The sequence below is a fragment of the Dipodomys ordii genome, unplaced genomic scaffold (assembly GCF_000151885.1).
Source record: "Dipodomys ordii isolate 6190 unplaced genomic scaffold, Dord_2.0 Scaffold15, whole genome shotgun sequence".
Lineage (NCBI taxonomy): Eukaryota > Metazoa > Chordata > Mammalia > Rodentia > Heteromyidae > Dipodomys > Dipodomys ordii.
This window is the reverse complement of record NW_012267231.1, coordinates 9,437,379-9,456,280: the sequence shown is the minus strand read 5'-3', so window position 1 is coordinate 9,456,280 and position 18,902 is coordinate 9,437,379. Positions and strand designations below refer to the sequence as shown.

The 18,902-nt window shown below is 44.1% G+C and overlaps 1 protein-coding gene across 3 annotated transcripts in view; it reads left to right on the top strand.

Moving 5' to 3' along the window:
- The window catches only part of Mtmr10 (myotubularin related protein 10), a 42,848-nt gene extending 24,906 nt beyond the window's left edge, over window positions 1-17,942 (top strand). For 2 of the 3 annotated variants that reach the window (XM_013012074.1, XM_013012076.1), the window contains exons 7-16: window positions 2,643-2,829; window positions 3,763-3,850; window positions 3,943-4,031; window positions 6,077-6,207; window positions 7,315-7,384; window positions 8,246-8,316; window positions 9,952-10,121; window positions 11,550-11,720; window positions 14,311-14,493; window positions 15,146-17,942. In XM_013012074.1, coding sequence (XP_012867528.1) covers window positions 2,643-2,829; window positions 3,763-3,850; window positions 3,943-4,031; window positions 6,077-6,207; window positions 7,315-7,384; window positions 8,246-8,316; window positions 9,952-10,121; window positions 11,550-11,720; window positions 14,311-14,493; window positions 15,146-15,742 — 1,757 coding nt within the window. In that variant the 3' untranslated portion in view covers window positions 15,743-17,942. The remainder of the gene's footprint in view (window positions 1-2,642; window positions 2,830-3,762; window positions 3,851-3,942; window positions 4,032-6,076; window positions 6,208-7,314; window positions 7,385-8,245; window positions 8,317-9,951; window positions 10,122-11,549; window positions 11,721-14,310; window positions 14,494-15,145) is intronic. The other variant, XM_013012075.1, reaches the window with a different exon arrangement.
- Window positions 17,943-18,902: the final 960 nt, after the last annotated feature.

Genomic DNA, 18,902 nt, shown 5'->3' with positions numbered 1-18,902 from the left:
ATAAATCTAGTATCTCATTCTTAGTAGCACATGCTCAGCCTCCATTATTAAAGTCTACAACTCAAAATACTGAAAAGCATTTCATTTTAGATGTTGAGCTAGGAATCTGCTGCCACCCTGTCCACATGCCTCTTTTCAAAGTTACGAGTGTGTTCTTTAGGCTTCTGTGTCTGTTGGTTGTCTTTTGTGGTCTAGCCTGCAGCACAGGGCTGCGGTACAGTCCTGGACAACAGCAGTGCTCACAGAAATTTGTTTTGTCCTTGGCTTTAATAATGATGCTGTTTGCTGGGTGTTTGTGATAAGCACTCTCCATCACATTTAAATTCCCTTCTATCCCAAATTTGCTGAAAGCTTTTTGTTTTGTTTCTAATCACAAACAGGTGTTAGGCTCTAGTAAATGTTTTTCTATACTGTCTGAGCTGGTCAGATGGGGCTTTCCCCCTTTTATATAGTCTCACATGACGAATGACTTAGATTGTCTAAAATTGAACAGTTTTCTGCATTTAGGTGCAGGCTTTGCATCTAAATGAAGAAGTCACAGCTTCTAAATCACTCTTTCTAGCTGTGTTCTCTAGAGGAAGGTGGGATGTGAAGAGATAGGCCTTGTAGTATGCATATTTTTAACAAATTCTATTCAATTCATACTCCCTGGGTAATTCAATGGCACATAAATGATACATTTCAGAGTTCCTAATATATACAGAAGACTTTCAGGATCTAGAATAGCACTGTCCAAGAGAGGCGTCCATTTGTGCTCTTGAAGTGTGGTTACTGCAGCTGAGGCATAGAATTTTTATTTTCATGTTCATTTAAGCGGGTGCTGTGGCTAGCTAGGACCTCCACTCTTGTGCAGCACAGATCTGGAATCACAGGCTCATGGAAATCCTCTTCTACTCTCCCTTCCACCACTTCTTATATCCTGATGCTCCAGCTGTATTTATTTACTTCCTCAATATTTTCCTTTGTCTTCTGCTTTTTAAATGTTCTTTGCCCAAAATACCTTCCTTCTCCTCACCAACCAGCTGAAAACTTTTGACAACTTCTTTAGAGCTCTGTTCAGATGAGGTCAAATCATGGCCTCTCTTCTCTCCCAGCCTCCCTCAGCAAGACCATGGGCTTCTGCTTTTGCGTCTCTGCTACACCCAGTCATGCAGGGGACCTTTCCTCCTGACTGCCTTGTTAGCACTTTCAAAACTAGAAGTAAAAGCTTATTCATCTTTCTACTTTCAGCCTTTAGCACAACAGAGGTGTTCAGCAAATGTCTGTCCTGTACAAGGAGATAACTCATGCTGCCAATGGGTAGTTGAACATTCTGTGTGGCTACAGGGAAGGATGGAAACGTGTTTTGTTTTTGTTTTTTAAGCCACAGTTAATCTGAGGGTCTTTTAGGCCAAGGGAAAACACGTAGGTTTGTTTGATTCCATTGGAAAGTGCTTATGATTGGAAGTTGGGGTAAAAGCTAGTGCCATGAAATCACCTTGGCAAGTAGCATGGCTGTGGAGAGCTGCTAACAGGGTTGAGCATTGCTTAGCATCTCACTGGGGATGTCCATCTGGATTGCCCCACTGGGCCTGGAGGGGCTGTGCCATCTGTCACCCAGGGCAAGCCTGGCTAACCAGGATACTGCTTTCTGTCTGGGCATATTACACATCCTCCTGGGCTGCAAGAGGAGAACCTCCATCAGAGCTGGTATGTGACAGGAGGGTGGAAAGAGCAGAGCATGCTCCACAGACAGTACTCAACTGCAGTGCTTCTCTCTTAGAGAAGGCTCCATGCTAGAGATTCAGGTCTGGGCCCATCCTGCAGAAATTCCCATGAGGAGTCAGCATGTTAGCCTCTCCCAGAGCAAAAACAACCGTGTGAGCATCTCAAAGGCAAATGGAATAAATACAGGAAACAAAGAATTTTCTAATCAGCAGGTAGATGAGAAGTTGTTGTTGGAAAAATGAGATTTGGAGGGCTTCAGAATTGAGATAATTGTGGATAAATAATTTTTCTATCAAAATGTGTAGAAAGTAAATAAATGACTTAGATTTATGCCTACAGTTCGGACAGAGAGATGAGCAAGAGCTGGGAATTGCTTCTGTTAATAGTAGGGATAGGAGATAACTTTTCAAATAAGATAATAAATGGAGAGGAATTATGGGTAGCAAGCATTTTCATACTATAAAGAAATGGTTAGTAAAAAGAAAAATGTGTAGCACAGTAATCAGAAGGGACTAGAATGACAATCTTTTCAAAATCAAGCTAGACATGGAGGCACATGCTTATAAACCCAGCACTTGGGAGGCTGAGGCAGAAGGATTATACATTCCAGGGTAGCCTGGACTAACCACATAGTGAGACCCTGTCTCCAAACAAATGTGGAAACCCACAAAAACAACAACAACAAAATCAAATTGACCTGTATATGTTTGAAGGCAGAGGAGCAATAGCCATACAAGGTAGGTGGGAGACAGCCGGCTAGGAAGGAGGCTAAATGAGTTAATTTTAGATAGAGAGGGCAAGGCGGCTCGTGGAGGCACGTAAAGCAGGAAGGAGATCCCGTCCCACATAAGAGCTTGTGTGCTTGTGACACAAGCGTGGGAAGAGCAGAAAAAGACTGCCCAAAGCTTCAGTGAAATCATTTGCTTTTCCTGCAGCCAACAAAATTAATGGATTGCCCTCGGGAGGAGGTGGAGGAGGAGGAAGGAGCATTGCTGGCAGTGGCAGCAGCCAGAAAACTCCACTGTTTGAAACATATTCAGACTGGGACAGAGAAATCAAGAGGACTGGCGCTTCAGGGTGGCGTGTATGTTCCATTAACGAGGGTTACATGATATCCACTTGGTAAGTCTCATCTTAGCGGTGATGTACCCACAGGTGACTTGTCTGTGAAGAATAATCACATCTCCTGTCATGGATAGCTTTCAGGTTATGGTTGACAGAATATTTGTTCTCAATGATGTTATAGTGGATTTTTTTTTTTAATTTCAAAGGTAAGAGATTTAAACATAACAGTTGGCAGTGATTTTTGCTACTATTGTCAATCTAGCTGGTGTTTCTTTGCAGTCTGTTGTAATTTTGGCTAGGGGCTGGTACTTGAACTCGGATCTGGCTCTCTCACTCAGCTTGTTTGCTGGCTCACTTCAGTCCTCAGATCTCAGCCTCCTAAATAGCTAGGATTACAGTCACTGGCAGGCAGCCTAGCCAGACTTACCCTTTTCTATTATGGTGTAAGCTTCCAAAAATGGTTTTCACTGGTAATAAGGATAATTGTGTTCTTAAGCCAACACAGGCAGAAAAGCCCAAGAGACTCCTTCTCCAGTTGACCATCACAGTGCCAGATTCGCACCAGCCATGAGCCAGAAAGCCAACCAAGTGCAAGGCCCTGAGTTCAAACCTTGTTATCACCCCCTCCCACAGAAGATGAGGAAAAGGGAACTGAAGCTTTTTGCAAATTTGCCTTACTTCTTCTCCTTATCCTTAGCCCGTCAAGAGAACAGAGGCGAAGGTGTTGTCCAGATAGAGTGTCCATGTTGTATTAGTAGTCATTCTGGAAAATATTTTAAATATATTTTGTATTATTCTCACGCTAAATATTTCATTGTATGACGACTGACCCATCACCCATGTAGACAGATATCTAGAATCATCAGTGCTCCTGGGAGCCTTGGGTGTGGCCACTAAATGAAGTGGGGATAAGTGTGTTTAGATGGGTGTACAGAGCACACTGCTTCTGCCTTGAGCACAGGGCTCACGTGGGATCGTTCTTCCTTTCAGCCTTCCAGAATACTTTGTAGTGCCAAGTTCCTTAGCAGACCAAGATCTGAAGATCTTTTCGCATTCTTTTGTTGGAAGGAGGATGCCAGTAAGTGATTTTTTTTCTGTTAGATAATGGTTAGAGCTAGCCTTCACTGTGTGTACCCAGTTCAGTAAGCAGAAGTTCTGCCTGTCTCCTAGTTCTGGTGCTGGAGTCACCCGAATGGCAGTGCTCTTGTGCGCATGGCCCTGATCAAAGACATGCTCCAGCAGAGGAAAATCGACCAGAGGTAAGCGAGAAATGGTGTTTTTCAGTTGCATTTGCTGTCATAAATAAGTTCAGTACCAATTGGAAATAGCACCTCAGGTTCTATATAAGAATGGCCATTTGAAAAGAACACTAATACTCTACTAAAACGACCTTTTTTCTACCCTTGTGGGCCTTCCAGGGTTGACGCCTTTTCATATGCTTTCAAAGTGCGGTGGCTTCCAGTGGAGACATTCCAGGATCAGTTAAACTCTCCTTGTAGTTCCACATGGAACGCATTAGGTCTGGAAGTCACAGTTGCTAGGACAGTGGTTTTAAGGGGCCACCGCAAGGAAGTTTCGCAGCCTTTGCCACCGTCACCAGTCACTTCTGTCACTGAGGGGGGAGGCCTTTCTCAGTTGTCCACATTGCAGCAAGCTCAGTGTTGGTTTTTGTCACTGAGAGCCCTTTGTGTCTTCAGCTGCTGCTGTTCCTCTGGCACTGTACCCTCCACATGCTTATCCGCTCTTCTCTCTGAACATGAGAACTCCAGCGCCTCTTCATCTGTTCTATACTCCCTTCCTAAAGTTTACTCAGATCTGTGGCTTTAGTGACCAACACATTGGTATCGGCGATGTAATTTGACATGTTCCGTGTGGCAGTCTCCAAGACCATTAAACTCTAGCTTTTCGTCCCACTAGCCCTTGTTTGTGGTTGGTTGACATGTGGGCTGCATTGGTTCACAGCCTCTCTTCCTCACTTATCTGACAGCCCCATGAAGTGACAATGATTGTTTTGTGCCCTGCTACATACTTAGCCCCAGGAAGTACTGATAGTTACAAAATATTTCTTGAATAAACGAGGAAAAATGAACCAGTTTTAGAGACTCAGCCCAGTATTACAACAGCTAGATTTTAGGGTTTTCCCACAATACCATAACTAAGAAAATCATATTTCCTGAAGCAAGTCACTGCCTAGGGACCTTCACTTGACCCTTCAGTTCTCTGTGAAAGAGAGTGATTACAGTTCCCACAAGGCTGTGTTTTAATTTTCTCATAATCACAGTAGATTGGTTTTAATTTCATCCTAATCATACTAGAATTCACTGTCCTGTATACTGCCAGCTTTGTTTTCATGAACGCTTCCCAATTAAGTGCTCAAGAATTTTGCCATTAAAGGGAAGAGTACACTGTGCCTTGTGTTTGGTGGATGTATGCATGCTTGGTGTATGTTTGGTTTTTGAGGTGCTGGCTAGTAAGCCCATTTAACTCATACATGCTAGGTAAGAGCTCTGTATCTGCCAGGCACCAGTGGCTCACACCTATAATACTAGCTACACAGGAGGCTGAGATCTGAGGATCACAGTTCAAAGCCAGCCCAGGCAGGAAAATGAGATTCTTTATCTCCAATAAACCACCAGAAAACCAGAAGTGGCCCTGTGGCTCAAGTGGTAGAGCACTCACCTTGAGCTGAAGAGTTGAGGGATAGCGCCCTGGGGCCTCACGACCGACAAAAACAAAAATAAAACACCCAAAAAACTAAAAACAAAAAAACAAAAGAGCTCTGCATCTGTGTTCATCCATAGAGCTTTGCCCTGGGTGTTTTAGTTGTCCTGTTCTTCAAGATTGCTTTTGTTGTTCAATCTCCTCTTCGCCCCTTTTTCCCTACGGTGTGTCATCTGACACACAGGATCATGAGGTATCTGCATTGGCCATGCTTGTTTTCACTGTGGTCTTTGTGCTAGCTGTCTCTGCCAGAGCCCTTTTCCCTCTGATCTTTGTGTCAGTCTTGACTGTTAGCTTTAGTATTGCCTTTACAGGGGGCTCCTTTCTGACCATGAAACCTAAAGTAGCCTTCTGTACTTTAATGAATCCTCTAGAACATTCCTTACACCCCCTTCCATTTTCATTATTTATCTCACCCCACTGCCCATAAGGTACCCTCCTCGAAGGAAGAGTGCTAATATATCTTGTTCATCTTTCTCTCCCCAGTTTTCAAAATAGTGCTATGATTTTATAGTAAGTGTTCAGTAAATGTATGCTGAAAAAAATGAGTAAATAGTAACTCAAGGATTTTTGTCGTTACCAGGATTTGTAATGCAATCACTAAAAGTCATCCACAGAGAAGTGATGTTTACAAATCAGATTTGGACAAGACTTTGCCCAATATTCAAGAAATACAGGCGGCGTTTGTAAAACTTAAGCAGCTCTGTGTTAATGGTAATCACATCTTTATTTTGCACATATATACAATGAATGGGTGGTAAGGAACTTGAATGAGAACTATCAGGAAAAGCAATAGTAGATATATTTACAGAGAGATTTACTAAAATACTTGTTCAGTTTACACGTTATTTTACAAGTATGTCAACTGTAGAAAGTTTAAACTGGTTTTTTTTTTTTTGAAGAGGAAAAAATGAACTTTCTAAATATCCAGTTTGTGAAGGGTATTTTAGAGTAATTTTATTAAAGTATTTGGTAACAAGACAAACTTGGTGATTTTAACACATTCAGTTATGAGATCAGTGACCTCAGGGATCTCAAACAGAGCCATGTGGTATGGGCACCATCACACTTCTAAGCTCTGAGCAAACTCAGATGGCTACCCTCCCCTGGGGAGGATGTCACATGACAATGTGTTTGGCATAAAATGAGCCTGGTCTTGTGACAGTTCTTGAGCACTGGCCCAGAAAGAGCTGTATAGGGGTGGAGCAGGGTGTTTACAGAACACAGTGCTTGGGTGAGGCAGTGAAGGTGTTTGGCCACTCTTGTTCCTACTGTGGTCAGCCCCCAGAGCTACCTCCACCAGGAGGTGGTGCTGGCAGCAGAGGAAGAGAAGAGGAGCAGGGAGAAGGGTGTAAGAAAGCACTGGGGGCGGGCCTCAGCCCCTGTTGGCACAGATGGGTGGGGTTAGATGGCTAGGCATGGGTTGAGTGGGAAGCCAGGAACTAGGAGCTTTTAGGACTAAGCAGAAGATAGAGAACCAAGGGGATGGTTGGTTTTGCTCTCTTGAGACTTGTAGCCTAGTGTGGTGGAAAATACTTATAATCCTAGCACTTGGGAGGCTGAAACAAAATCACTCAGGGATTTGAACCTGCATGGGTATAATGGCCAGATTCTGTCTCAAAAGAAAAAAAGAATTATAACATACTTTTTAGTTGCTATAGTTACAGAAGTAAAGATGTACATCACTTCCTCAAAGCCAACTTTTAAATTAGACAGTATCTTAACTCTGATATTAATCCATATAAAATAAACTTCAAAAGCCTGAAAATATGTTCATGTGTATGTATACACACATATATTCAATTACCCTATGTATTACAGAGCCTTTTGAAGAAACTGAAGAGAAATGGTTATCTTCGCTGGAAAGTACTCGGTGGTTAGAATATGTCAGGTTTGTCATCTTTCCCCCCCTTTTTTTTCTTTAACTTTTATGTTGAAATAATTATAGGCTCACAGGAAATGCAAAATATAGTACAGAGAGTCATGGTATCTTCACCCACTGTCCCCCAAGAGAATCAGAGTAGAGCATCACACCTATACACCAACACAGTACCATTGTAGATCTCACTAATTTATATATGCCCTCCTGTGTGTACACACGCACATGTGGCTGATGGCGAGTAGATCTACAGGACTACTACTATAGTACAGATGTATCACTGCGCCACTTCCACCAGGCTGGCTGCCAGCACACCCCACCTCATCCTGTTACTCTGGCAGCCCTTACTCTGCCACCTCTATAGTTTTATCATTTCATAGGTGTTACATAAGTCCATCACTTCATTTTTGTAAAGGCTGAAGGAATTCTTTGATTCAGAAACTGGGCTATAGGCATGGCTCAAATGGCAGAAAGCCTGCCAAATAAGTGTTGTACTTCAAGTTCAGATTCCCACACCACAGAAAAACAGTCACAGAGTATACTGTTTTTTGTTTTGTTTTGTTTGTTGGTCGTGGGGCCTGGACTCTGGACCTGGGCGCTGTCCCTCAGCTCTTCAGCTCAAGGCTAGCATTCTACCACTTGAGCCACAACGCCACTTCTGGCTTTTTCTGTTTATATGGTGCTGAGGAATCGAACCCAGGGCCCTCATGCATGTGAGGCAAGCACTCTACCGCTGAGCTACCTTCCCAGCCCCAAAATATACTGTTTTGAAGAATCATGTAAATACCAAGGTTGAGAATATAAATGTGTATAGTGAACAATAAGTTTCTCTTAAGGGCAATTTTTAACAGGATTTTCCCCCTCTCTTTCCAGAGCCTTCCTTAAACATTCAGCAGAACTTGTGTACATGCTAGAAAGCAAACATCTCTCCGTAGTCCTACAAGGTAATTAGAATAATTCCTAAAACATGACCATATGCCAGTCAATCTTGGTGACTCTGCATCCTTCTTAGCTATCTTTTACCTACAGTTCTGTCAGATACACTAGCAGTTTTCACATCATCAGAGTAAAACAGCCATGCAAGCCAGGCACTGTTGGCTCATGCCTCTAATCCAAGCTACTCAGGAGGCTGAAATTTGAGGATTGAGTTTAGAAGCCAGCCCAGGCTGGCTTCTGAGAGTCTGTTGTTTTCAGTTAACCAGCAAAAAGCTGGAAGTAGAGGTTTGGGTCAAGGGTAGAATGCCAGCTATAACTGGAAAAGCTGAGTGAGAGCAGCATGAAGCTTTGAATTCAAGCCCCAGTACTGTCGTAAAACAAAACAGTGGTGTAAAGACTGTAGGTAGAAGAATAGAAAGGAGTCCCATTTCTACCCTTAATAAATCCTTCCTCTTTCATGGCACAGGGAAGTCCCATCCTTTATTGGATTCATACCTAATACTAATTTTTGCAGGCATCCTCCGTAATCTTGCTGTCTTCCTAATTCCTACAGATCTGTTTTAGCTTTAATGCTTTCTGACTGTTGCTGTAGTATACACTTAAAGGAAACAGTATGAGGTCAAGAATTCACCAAACTGAATAGACAATGATATTAATTTGGGCTAATATTTGAAAAGGACAAACTGCAATGTAAAACTCAGTTAAGCAAGGGATAATGATATATTAAATAATTTTAGTGCTAATACAGTTTCTCAGTTTACAGATAAAGTTCAATAGACCTCATGCTACCATTTTCCCAGTGCATAGTGTATAAATGCAGAATGAAAATATTTTCACCATCAAACTTTACTCACTTTATGAAGCACAAATACTTAAAACACAGGTGAGGGGAAAATAGTAGTATATACACTTAGCTGTTTGCAGTTGGAGTTGTTTAACTCACAATTTCATGTAAAGACTGACAGGCACTTTCTCTTCTTCTCATTAGAAAGTCCTCCTAGCCCCAACTTCTCCATGCATTTGTAATATAAAACATTTCAGAAGAGCCGAGCCAGTTTTGTTGACACATTTCAAGTGTTTTTTTAGTGGTTGTGTGTGTGTGTGTATGTGTGTGTGTGCACATGCACGTGCACACGTGTGTTGAGAATTTAAGACCTTAAGCTTGCTAGGCAGATGCTCTCCACACAGATTGCACCTCCCCCCCACCCCCCCACCCCTTTTTGTAGAGGTTATTTTCAAGGTTGGTCTTGTGACCAGGCTAGCCTGGCTGCCATTCTCCTATTCGCGTTTCCCTGTATCGCTGGGGATGGCAGGCTTATACCACTGCACCCAGCCATCAGTTGAGATGGAGTCTTGAGAACTTTTATGCCTCAGTTGGTTTTGAACCTCAGTTCTCTAAATCTCTCCCTCTCAAGAAGGCTGATCTGCCACAGTTTATTAAGGTATAATTTACATACTATTAAATTCACACATTTTAAATGTACAGTTTAGTTACTAGTAAATTCATAGCCTAGTAGTAAATACATAGCTTAGTTTTAGAAAAAATTTAAGACAGCTTTAGAATAGTGAATTACCTAGTTTACTTCTCCTTTCCTTCACTATTTCCCTTTGTCGTGATTATTTTTTTTCCATTTTATTGACAGAGGAAGAGGGAAGAGACTTGAGCTGTCTGGTAGCTTCTCTGGTTCAAGTGATGATGGATCCATATTTCAGGACAATTACTGGATTTCAGAGTCTGGTACAGAAGGAGTGGGTCATGGCAGGATACCAGTTCCTAGACAGATGCAACCACTTAAAGAGATCAGAGAAAGAGGTATCCAGTCTTCTTTCCTCATTAGTAGTGCTCAAAATAAAACTTTGTGTTATTATAAAAGTAGCTAACAGGGTTTTAAAAAAATACAGCATTTCGTATATATCTTAGCTTCCTTACTCAAACTAGTGGATTAGAATCCACATTGAAGTACTTACAAAGGGTTGTCATAGATGAGCCTAAATACCTACTCACTGCTAGCATTTCAGGAAGAGCCAGGACAGCTGGCAAGTAGCTACCTTCATGTTGGTTTGCTTTCAGGTTATTGTTGCTAGTTACTGCAGTTAGTTTCCCTCACTCTGAGTGGTACTGGTGACCAGGCCTGGTACCTTGAGTACATTGAGTGGTGACTTAGCTACACTGCAGCCCATTGGTGACTTAGCTACACTGCAGCCATTGGTGAAAACCTTTGCCTCAACCCTGCCACCACACCATCCTGTGTGAACCTTGATGGATACTTCAGCTGAGACTAAAAGCCTCCAAGCCATAACATGACCCCTGATTTACCAACTCAATGCAGAATCAAGAGATGGATGAAAGCACAAGGCAACCTGACCACACCAAAGGTTTACAGTTCTGTAGCAGCTGATCTAATGTTAGATAAGTGAATTAATTCTGGACAAAGATTTGTAAGAATATGTGGCTGGGAAGATGGCTCAGTGGTAGAGTGCTTGCCTTGCATGCATGAGGCTCTGGGTTTGATTCCTCAGCACCACATAAACAGAAAAAGCCGGAAATGGTGCTGTGGCTCAAATGGTAGGGTGCTAGCCTTGAGCTGAAGAGCTGAGGGACAGCACCCAGGCCCAGAGTTCAGGCCCCACGACTGGCAAAAAACAAACAAACAAAAAAATATTTGTAAGAATAAAGCTAGATGTATTGCTTCACCTCTGTAATCCTAGCTACTTAAGAGAATTGCCATAACTGTGAATGGAGCCTCACATTTTCCTAAAACAGGACATGTGGGGTGAGTAGAGAGGACCACCTTTGTCACAGCTTTAGAGACAGCGGCTGCTGGATCTATCCAGAAGATGCTGGTGTCTCCTAGGACCTTGCGGTAGAGCATGGCAAGAGCTGTCGGCAGCTCCCGCCCCTGGCTTCCGTCATGTTGGCTGCTTTCTGGGATCACAGGATCTTTGGGGATGCTGAGCCTACGGGATCAGCCAGAAGTTAGAATTTAGTTGAGCACTGTGTTGTATGTTCTGAGAAACTGTTTTCAGGATATGCTTCAGTACATCTTTGCTCTTCCCTATTTGTATAAGGCAGTGTGCTAATCACCTATTTGCTTGACCACTTCTTTTCACTCCTGTTAGGCAAATAAAAGTTGGGTGGGTAGTTCTGATTGCACATGCCTCTTAGCATCAGCAATATATTTGAAACTAAAATGTAGACCTGGGGCAGTATTAAATAACCCCTGCCTGTCTGTGTTGCCAGTCTCCCTTGTTTCTGCTCTTCTTGGATGCCACGTGGCAGCTCTTAGAGCAGCATCCAGCTGCCTTCGAGTTCTCTGAGACCTACTTGGCGGTACTGTACGACAGCACCTGGATCCCACTGTTCGGCACCTTCCTGTTCAACTGTCCTCACCAGCGGGTGAAGCAGAGCACGGTAAGTGACAGCCTGGAGCTATCATTAATACATAGTTAATTGCAAATAGAAAAGAGCTATCCAAATGATTATTTCAATACTCAGGAGGGCTGAGATCTAAGGATTGTGGTTCAAAGCCAGCTCAGTCATAAAAGCCCATGAGACTCTCTCTTATCTCCAATAAGCTACTCAAAAAGCCAGAAGTAGTCCTGTGGCTACTCAGGAGGCTGAGATCTGAGGATGGAGGTCCACAGGGAGAGAGGATGGGAGGGACCCATGTTAGCGTTTGTCAGAAAAACTTTTGAAACAGCTGAATATGAAAAGATACACCAGAACATGAAACAGGGAAGGCAACTAAAACACTTGTTGAACGTTTTGCCCTTCCATTTCTGAGTAGAAATCTATTTGTTAGCCTTGAGTTCAGAGACCCAAGGACAGTACCCAGGCCCTGAGTTCAAGCCCCAGGTCCTGCAAAAAATGTTTTAAAAAGTGAATATTACTCTAACTACCTTAAGCATTGTGCTTTTGGATTTATATTCATATATTTGAGTTGTTGGTTAATTTTGAAAAATTGAAGATACTTATTTTAGTGGAGTATTACAGTGGATCAGTGGAATAAAGTTGTTCAAAGCAAGTTTATTTTTGTTCAGGAGTTGTGGAGCAAGTTTATAGCCAAAGACCTAGTATGACACTGAAATTCTCTGCAGATACTCACTGTGTATTCTCAGAGTCGCTTGTGTCACATGGTTTGGATTGTTTCTGATGACAATTCATGGGCCTATAGGAAGAGTCAGGAAGGCGTGGGGAGAGTATCAGGCCAGTCTTGGGAGCGGCCTCTCCGTGTGTGCCAACTTTCTACACACCACGAGTTCTGTCTCATTTGAGTGAACTAACTGTGAGAAAGAATGCAGAAGTGCTGCTGAGACTCCAGAGAGAGCCAGAGGCAGCCATGCCGGCCTGATGGAGACTGTCATAGAGGGCATTATTGCCTTAGCATTGAGACCTAAGCAAGTTTTAAAAACTGCTAGGCCTTAGTCCTCCCGGGTAAGCCTGAAACCCAGGTTCTTCCTCTGTGGGGTGGCTCCACCCATCTCCAGTCTCGCTTTTGGTTTCATTGTGCAAGATGCAGTTGTAGACTATGTGGCAATAAGCATCTTGTTCCAGATGTGTTCAGCTACGGCAGCAGGGAGGGCATTCCAAAGAAGGGGCCTGGGTATGGTTACGAGGAGACGGGGCAGCCCTTGTCTCAGCATGGGGACCAGCTGCAGAAGGCAGAGGGCTGCTTCCCCTGCGTGAGCAGGGGCTCAGAGCACTGCACCTGTCTCTGAGAGCTCTTCAGATTGGATAGCTTGGGAAGGACATCTTTGTACACTTTATTCTAGGCTTCTCTTGCTAAACCGAGTCCCAGAGGTTCCAGAGCCCTTGCTCCTAAAATACTCACTTCCATTCTCACGTACAGTCATTGTGTTTCTGCCCTGCTTCTTTTCCAGCTTACCCTCTCTGGCTCTGCCTCTCCCAGCTCTCTCCACCCTGCCCCTTCAGTGCCCCCTGTCCATGCTGGTCCACCCCTGCACACACACAGTGCGGGTACCAGGAGGCCAGGCCTGCTACCTCATTAGAACATGTCCAATGAGGGGCTGCAGCCTTGAGTCCTGGAGATGGGGAGGTGCATCAGGTGGCTTCCCAGAGACAACCCCTGTGTAAGCTTAGCTGTATTCTCCATAGGCCAGGATATGCTAACAAATAGATTTCTACTCAGAAATGGAAGGGCAAAATGTTTAACAAGTGTTTCAGTTGCCTTCCCTGTTTCATGTTCTGGTGTATCTTTTCATATTCAGCTGTTTCAAAAGTTTTTCTGACAAACGCTAACATGGGTCCCTCCCATCCTCCCTCCCTGTGGACCTCCATCCTCAGATCTCAGCCTCCTGAGTAGCCACAGTTACAGGTGTGAATCCCTGGCACTGGCAAGTTTTTACTTACTTGGAATAGAAAATTTTGTTAAACCTTTAATGACAGTGCTATTACCTAGTGTACTCATTTCTCAGCGATTCCAGATCATTACGGTTGGAAAGACACATGCTGTCACTCAGCCATGATGGCTACTTTACATTTTTCCTAGAACACATTATTTCTCCAATTTCCAAACTGTTTTAAAATTAGAAAATTTGGAAAAGGTTGAAAAGCACAGAACAGAAAATAAGCCAGTTCCCACCATCTGCAGATTCGGTATTTGGGGAGATTTTGTGCAAGGATTTGCACCGTAAACTCGCTGTAGCCTGCTTCTGTCACCCAGCTGAGGTGACGCTAGGATCTGTGTCACTAGGGTGACTGCTTAGTTTCGGATGGTCTGGGAGCTGCTCGCAGAGAATCTCCTTGTCTGTCCTCTGCCACAGGGAGGGTGGGCGGTTCACATGCTGTGATGGGGAGTCAGCTCACCAGGCTGCATCAGCACACAATGGGCGCATTGCTGGTGCCCAGGCTACCACCGTGGCGCATTTTCCCTCTCTCCCTCACTGTCGTGCCCTGAGATGGGATGCGGTGTGCTGCATGGTGTCGCGCATGCAGCTTTTGACACCTGTTTTCAAATGGTTTTTATGTTGTCTTTTTGCAGGAATTTGCTATAAGCAAAAATATCCAACTGGGTGATGAAAAAGGCTTAAAATTCCCCTCAGTGTGGGACTGGTCTCTGCAGTTTTCAGCAAGGGACCGCACCCTTTTCCACAACCCCTTCTACATCGGCAAGAGTGCGCCCTGCGTGCACAACGGCTCGGGGAAAGCTTTCAAGCGGACAAAGGTAAACTGCACTGGGAGAGGTGACGTCACAGTGACGCAGCAGGTGAGGCCTCCTGCCTGCCTGTGTGTCCTGAGACCGTGAAGCTGGGCAGTACCGGAGAGTTGGCAGATTGTGGCTCTGAGCCTGAAAGCCATCTGATCTGCTGCTCATTTCTCTTTCTAGAATGAAGAATCTTGAAAGACAACTCAATTTCCCATAAGTCTTTAAAATGTCTATGTGCTGTGCTCCCCTCCCCCTCCATGGGTGTGTGAAGCATCAGCATCAGCCCCCGACCCGTGAGCTGAGGGAGGGAGCCCCGCAGGCCTCCAGCAGTGCTCACGCCAGTCTTTTCATTGCATTGTTAGCAATTGGGGTTTTGTTGTGGTAACAATGTTTTTAATGCGCTAGTATAGGGCTTGAACCATCCTGGGCACCATCCCTTAGCCTTTTCACTCAAGGCTGGCGCTCTACCACTTGAGCCACAGCACTATATCCAGCTTTTTTTTTTTTGATGGTTCATTGGAGATGAATCTCAAGACTTCCCTGCCTAAGTTGGCATTAAACTGTGATTCTCAGATCTCAGCCTCGTGAGTAGCTAAGATTGCCGGGTGTGAGCTACTAGCAGCCTAGCTTCCGTTTGTGTTTTTTAAAGGGATGCTTTCTTCCTGTGCAGAAAAGCTACAGCTCTACGCTGAGAGGAATGCCATCGTCTTTAAAGAACGGCGTCATCAGTGACCAGGAATTACTTCCCAGGAGAAACTCGCTCATATTAAAACTCAAGCCAGACCTGCTCCAGCACACCGACAGCCAGCACAATGAGATGGAGCAGTATTTCCAAGAGTGGTTTTCCAAACCAGTCGACCTGCATGGCATTATTCTGCCACGTGTCTCTGGAACCCACATAAAGCTGTGGAAACTGTGCTACTTCCGCTGGGTGCCCGAGGCACAGATCTCCCTCGGGGGCTCTATCATGGCCTTCCACAAACTCTCCCTCCTCGCCGACGAGGTGGACATGCTCAGCAGGATGCTGCGGCAGCAGCGCGGTGGCCCCCTGGAAGCCTGCTATGCCGAGCTGGACCAGAGCAGGATGTACTTCCGGGCCCGAGGCCCGCACGATGCCTCGGCCACACCCGACTTCCTCTCTTCATCCTTCCCGTTTTCTCCCGTGGGGAACCTGTGCAGGCGGAGCATCTTAGGAACACCGTTAAGCAAATTTTTAAGTGGGGCCAAAATATGGTTATCTACTGAGACGCTAGCAAATGAAGACTGAATTGTCGAGTTCCTCCTGAACATCGTGAGGGAAGCCTGTCAGTTCTTCCCTCCCGATCAGAATTGCTAACATAGGCATTTAAAACAGGTTATTTTATACCTAAGAATAATAGTTGAAATTTGCACTAACCCTGAAAACCATGTTGAGTCATGTTCCCCACAGTTCTTTCCAGAAAAGTAAGCTTTGTTTTTATGTCTTTCTCCTGTCATTACCAGTCTGGCTTATTTTTGGGTGATCTACAAACATTCCCCCTTCCTTGTAACTGTGATCAGATGGATCAGGTGAGTTGTACATGTTTTTCCTACTATCTACTAATCGTTACCCAATACTCGGCCCCATGACCAACTCAAGACAGGAGATGCATTCCTTGCATCTCCAGGGACGTGAGTAGATGCTAGATCATCCTGTGTCCTGCTCACGCTCCGTGATCCCTGCATGAACTCACCTGACCAGGGTCCAGTGTTGGGGAATTTGTTATTTTAGATCTCCCTTTGGGGCCTTACAGCACTGTGATTTGGAGTCAGGAGTTTGCTTCTAGCGCCATAGGACTTCGCCTTTACAGTGATACGCACTGCAGCGTTAAAACATTCGCTATAGGTGGTGTGATTGGATTTAAAAGTGCCTTTGATATTAAGCTATGAATCACAGAAAAATAGTTCATTTGTTAACATTCATGCATTATTACAATCCTACCACATCTGCAAATAGATTTTTCATACTAAGCTTCCTACCAGTAGCCCTGGGAATCCCCAGAGCCACGTTTCTAAAAGGTGCCAAGGGCACAGCAGCCTTTGGGGTCCTGCTCCCAAGTTGAGGCAGCTGAGGGAACCCCCTCTCCACGGCAGGACCCCAGGGCTGTAGGGGCTTTCTGGGCCTCCCCCAACAATTCCATTAATACTGCCATTATCATAAACCACAAAAGTGCCACCCCCTTCCTAATTGACGATAGTGCTGAGAGATGTTCGCTCCTTTCTGAGATCGTTTTGGTTTCCCACTATGATAGAAGCCTGGCCAGCATTGCAGGGTGAGCGCTTAAGACTAGCCCCACAGTAACAGCACTGTGCACACCCAATCCCCCACTCTCCGCCCCCCACCAAGTTTAAAGCACAGCCATCTCACATTTGACTGTTTTCCTTTCTTAAATTGCCATCCTTCAATATTTTTTTAAAAAAAATTTATAGTCAAGTGTCTGCTTAACCTATTCCCTTTTTAAAACAAGATGGTTGCTTTTTCAGCTAGTCTGTTTACCTGCCTGTGTACGGACTAGCTGATTCTCCGTTCATCACCTGCCTTCAAAAAACTAGTTGATATCTCTAACAGAGGTTGCTATACAATGTCTTAGGAGATTCATCTTAGGGATAAACCCAGCGTTTTTGCCAAGTTGTTTCCTAGAAACTAAGGGCTACTTCCAGCTAATACAAATAGCACTTTTGCATGATATATTTTATACCCCGATTAGAGGCCAGCCCTCTCAAAACACCATTCTGGCTGTGCTACTAATTCTTCCTTTCATTAAGCTGCTTTTTTAAAAAAGAAATTACAACTGGTTCTAAATTTATTGTTTGATTGAGCATTTCTTCCCTTACATTTATTTCAACCTCTAGCAATTTTTCCTTGTTGTTGGTGTTCGCTTACCAGTTTAAAAAAAGATTAGGTACTATTAATGCTATTTTAAAATAGAAAATGGGTGTATTTTTGTATGGTAAATTCAGTTAAGATTTTTTTTTAAATTTTTGCTGGATAATTGTTCTATCATGATTATTGTGCCACACCTCAGTGTGCATAATATGAAAAACAATAACAGCCTTAAGCCTGGGCGGTGGTGGTGGTGGTCCGGAGGCGTGGCTGTGTACAGCGAAGAGCTCCGTGCTGGTGGCCGCAGACTCTAGTGCTGAACGGAAAATCATGGGTGTTACTCTTCTATGATGAGAACCAACCTTAAAACCAAAAATGTCTTAACTTCTATTTAAGTAAAAGGTTTGAGTTTGTACTAACAGGGTGAAACCTTTTCAACGCTACCCTTCAACAAAACCTTCTTGTGGTAGCAGTATCCTTGTTGTGAATACTTGATTGTATGACAAAACCGTTGTGCCTAGAACTCGTGAGCTGAAGTAGCACGCTAGCACAGGAAGGTGAGAGGTCGTGTTCAACAGAGTGGATGTGAAGGGCACTGACTGCTAAATAAAATTTCTAGCGGAACTGTGTGTTGTCATCAGTACGGGTCCATGCACAAGGGTGCAGTGATTAAAGACAGGAAGGCATCTCTTAGCTCATTCGCTCATGCTAACCCTGCAGCCTTTTTGCTGGCCCTCCAAAACAGGTGTAACTCAGTCACATTGGGCACAGTTCAGAATTCGTTGTAGTGGGGCCACATGGGTGTCAGTGGACCATGGACTGTCTGCCTTTCCTCCACTAGACAAAAACTGGGGAGCCAGTAGTTTCTCCAGGAAGACCCTTGAATCCCCGAGAACCTGGAACCCCAGGGTCTGTTGGTAAGTGTTTTAACAATCAGTTGGTTTTGTCAATTTGTAGTCCCTGTCATAGCTGATTCCAAATAGCACAGTGGCAGTCTTTGAACTCAGCACTAGAAGAGAGCCCATTTTCCTCATGAGCTGGTATGCACTGGTACCAGCCAACACCTTTGGTTGGTACCAGGGTTTGAATTCAAGGTCTCTTGCTTGCTATGCAAGAACTCTTCTATTGTGTCACACCCCTAGCCCTTTTCGCATTAGTTAATTTGATGCAGTGTCTTGCATTTTGCCCGATCCTATGCCTAGACTGTGATCCACCTATTTCATGCTTCCTATTGAGCTGTCTTAATTTTCGATTGTTTTATTTTTGCTTATTTAAAATTTTTTTATCATAATAAAAGGTGATGTACAGAAGGCTTAGTCATGTAAGTCAGGTAAAGAGTACATTTCTTTTGGGTTGATGTCCCAGTTTATCTTGGTCTAATTTTTGAAATAGGTGTGAGCTACAAGCTCAGCCTCTGGGGATGGAATCTTCGGATTTCTGTAACTGTGATCTCCATCTCCCCTGCCAGCTAATCTCAGCCTCCCACACAGCTGGCCTGGTGCTTACCACCATGCCCACAAGGGTCTCGTACCCTGCATGCTCTAGAACCGTGATCCTCACAATTGCAGCCTCCCAAGTAACTAGG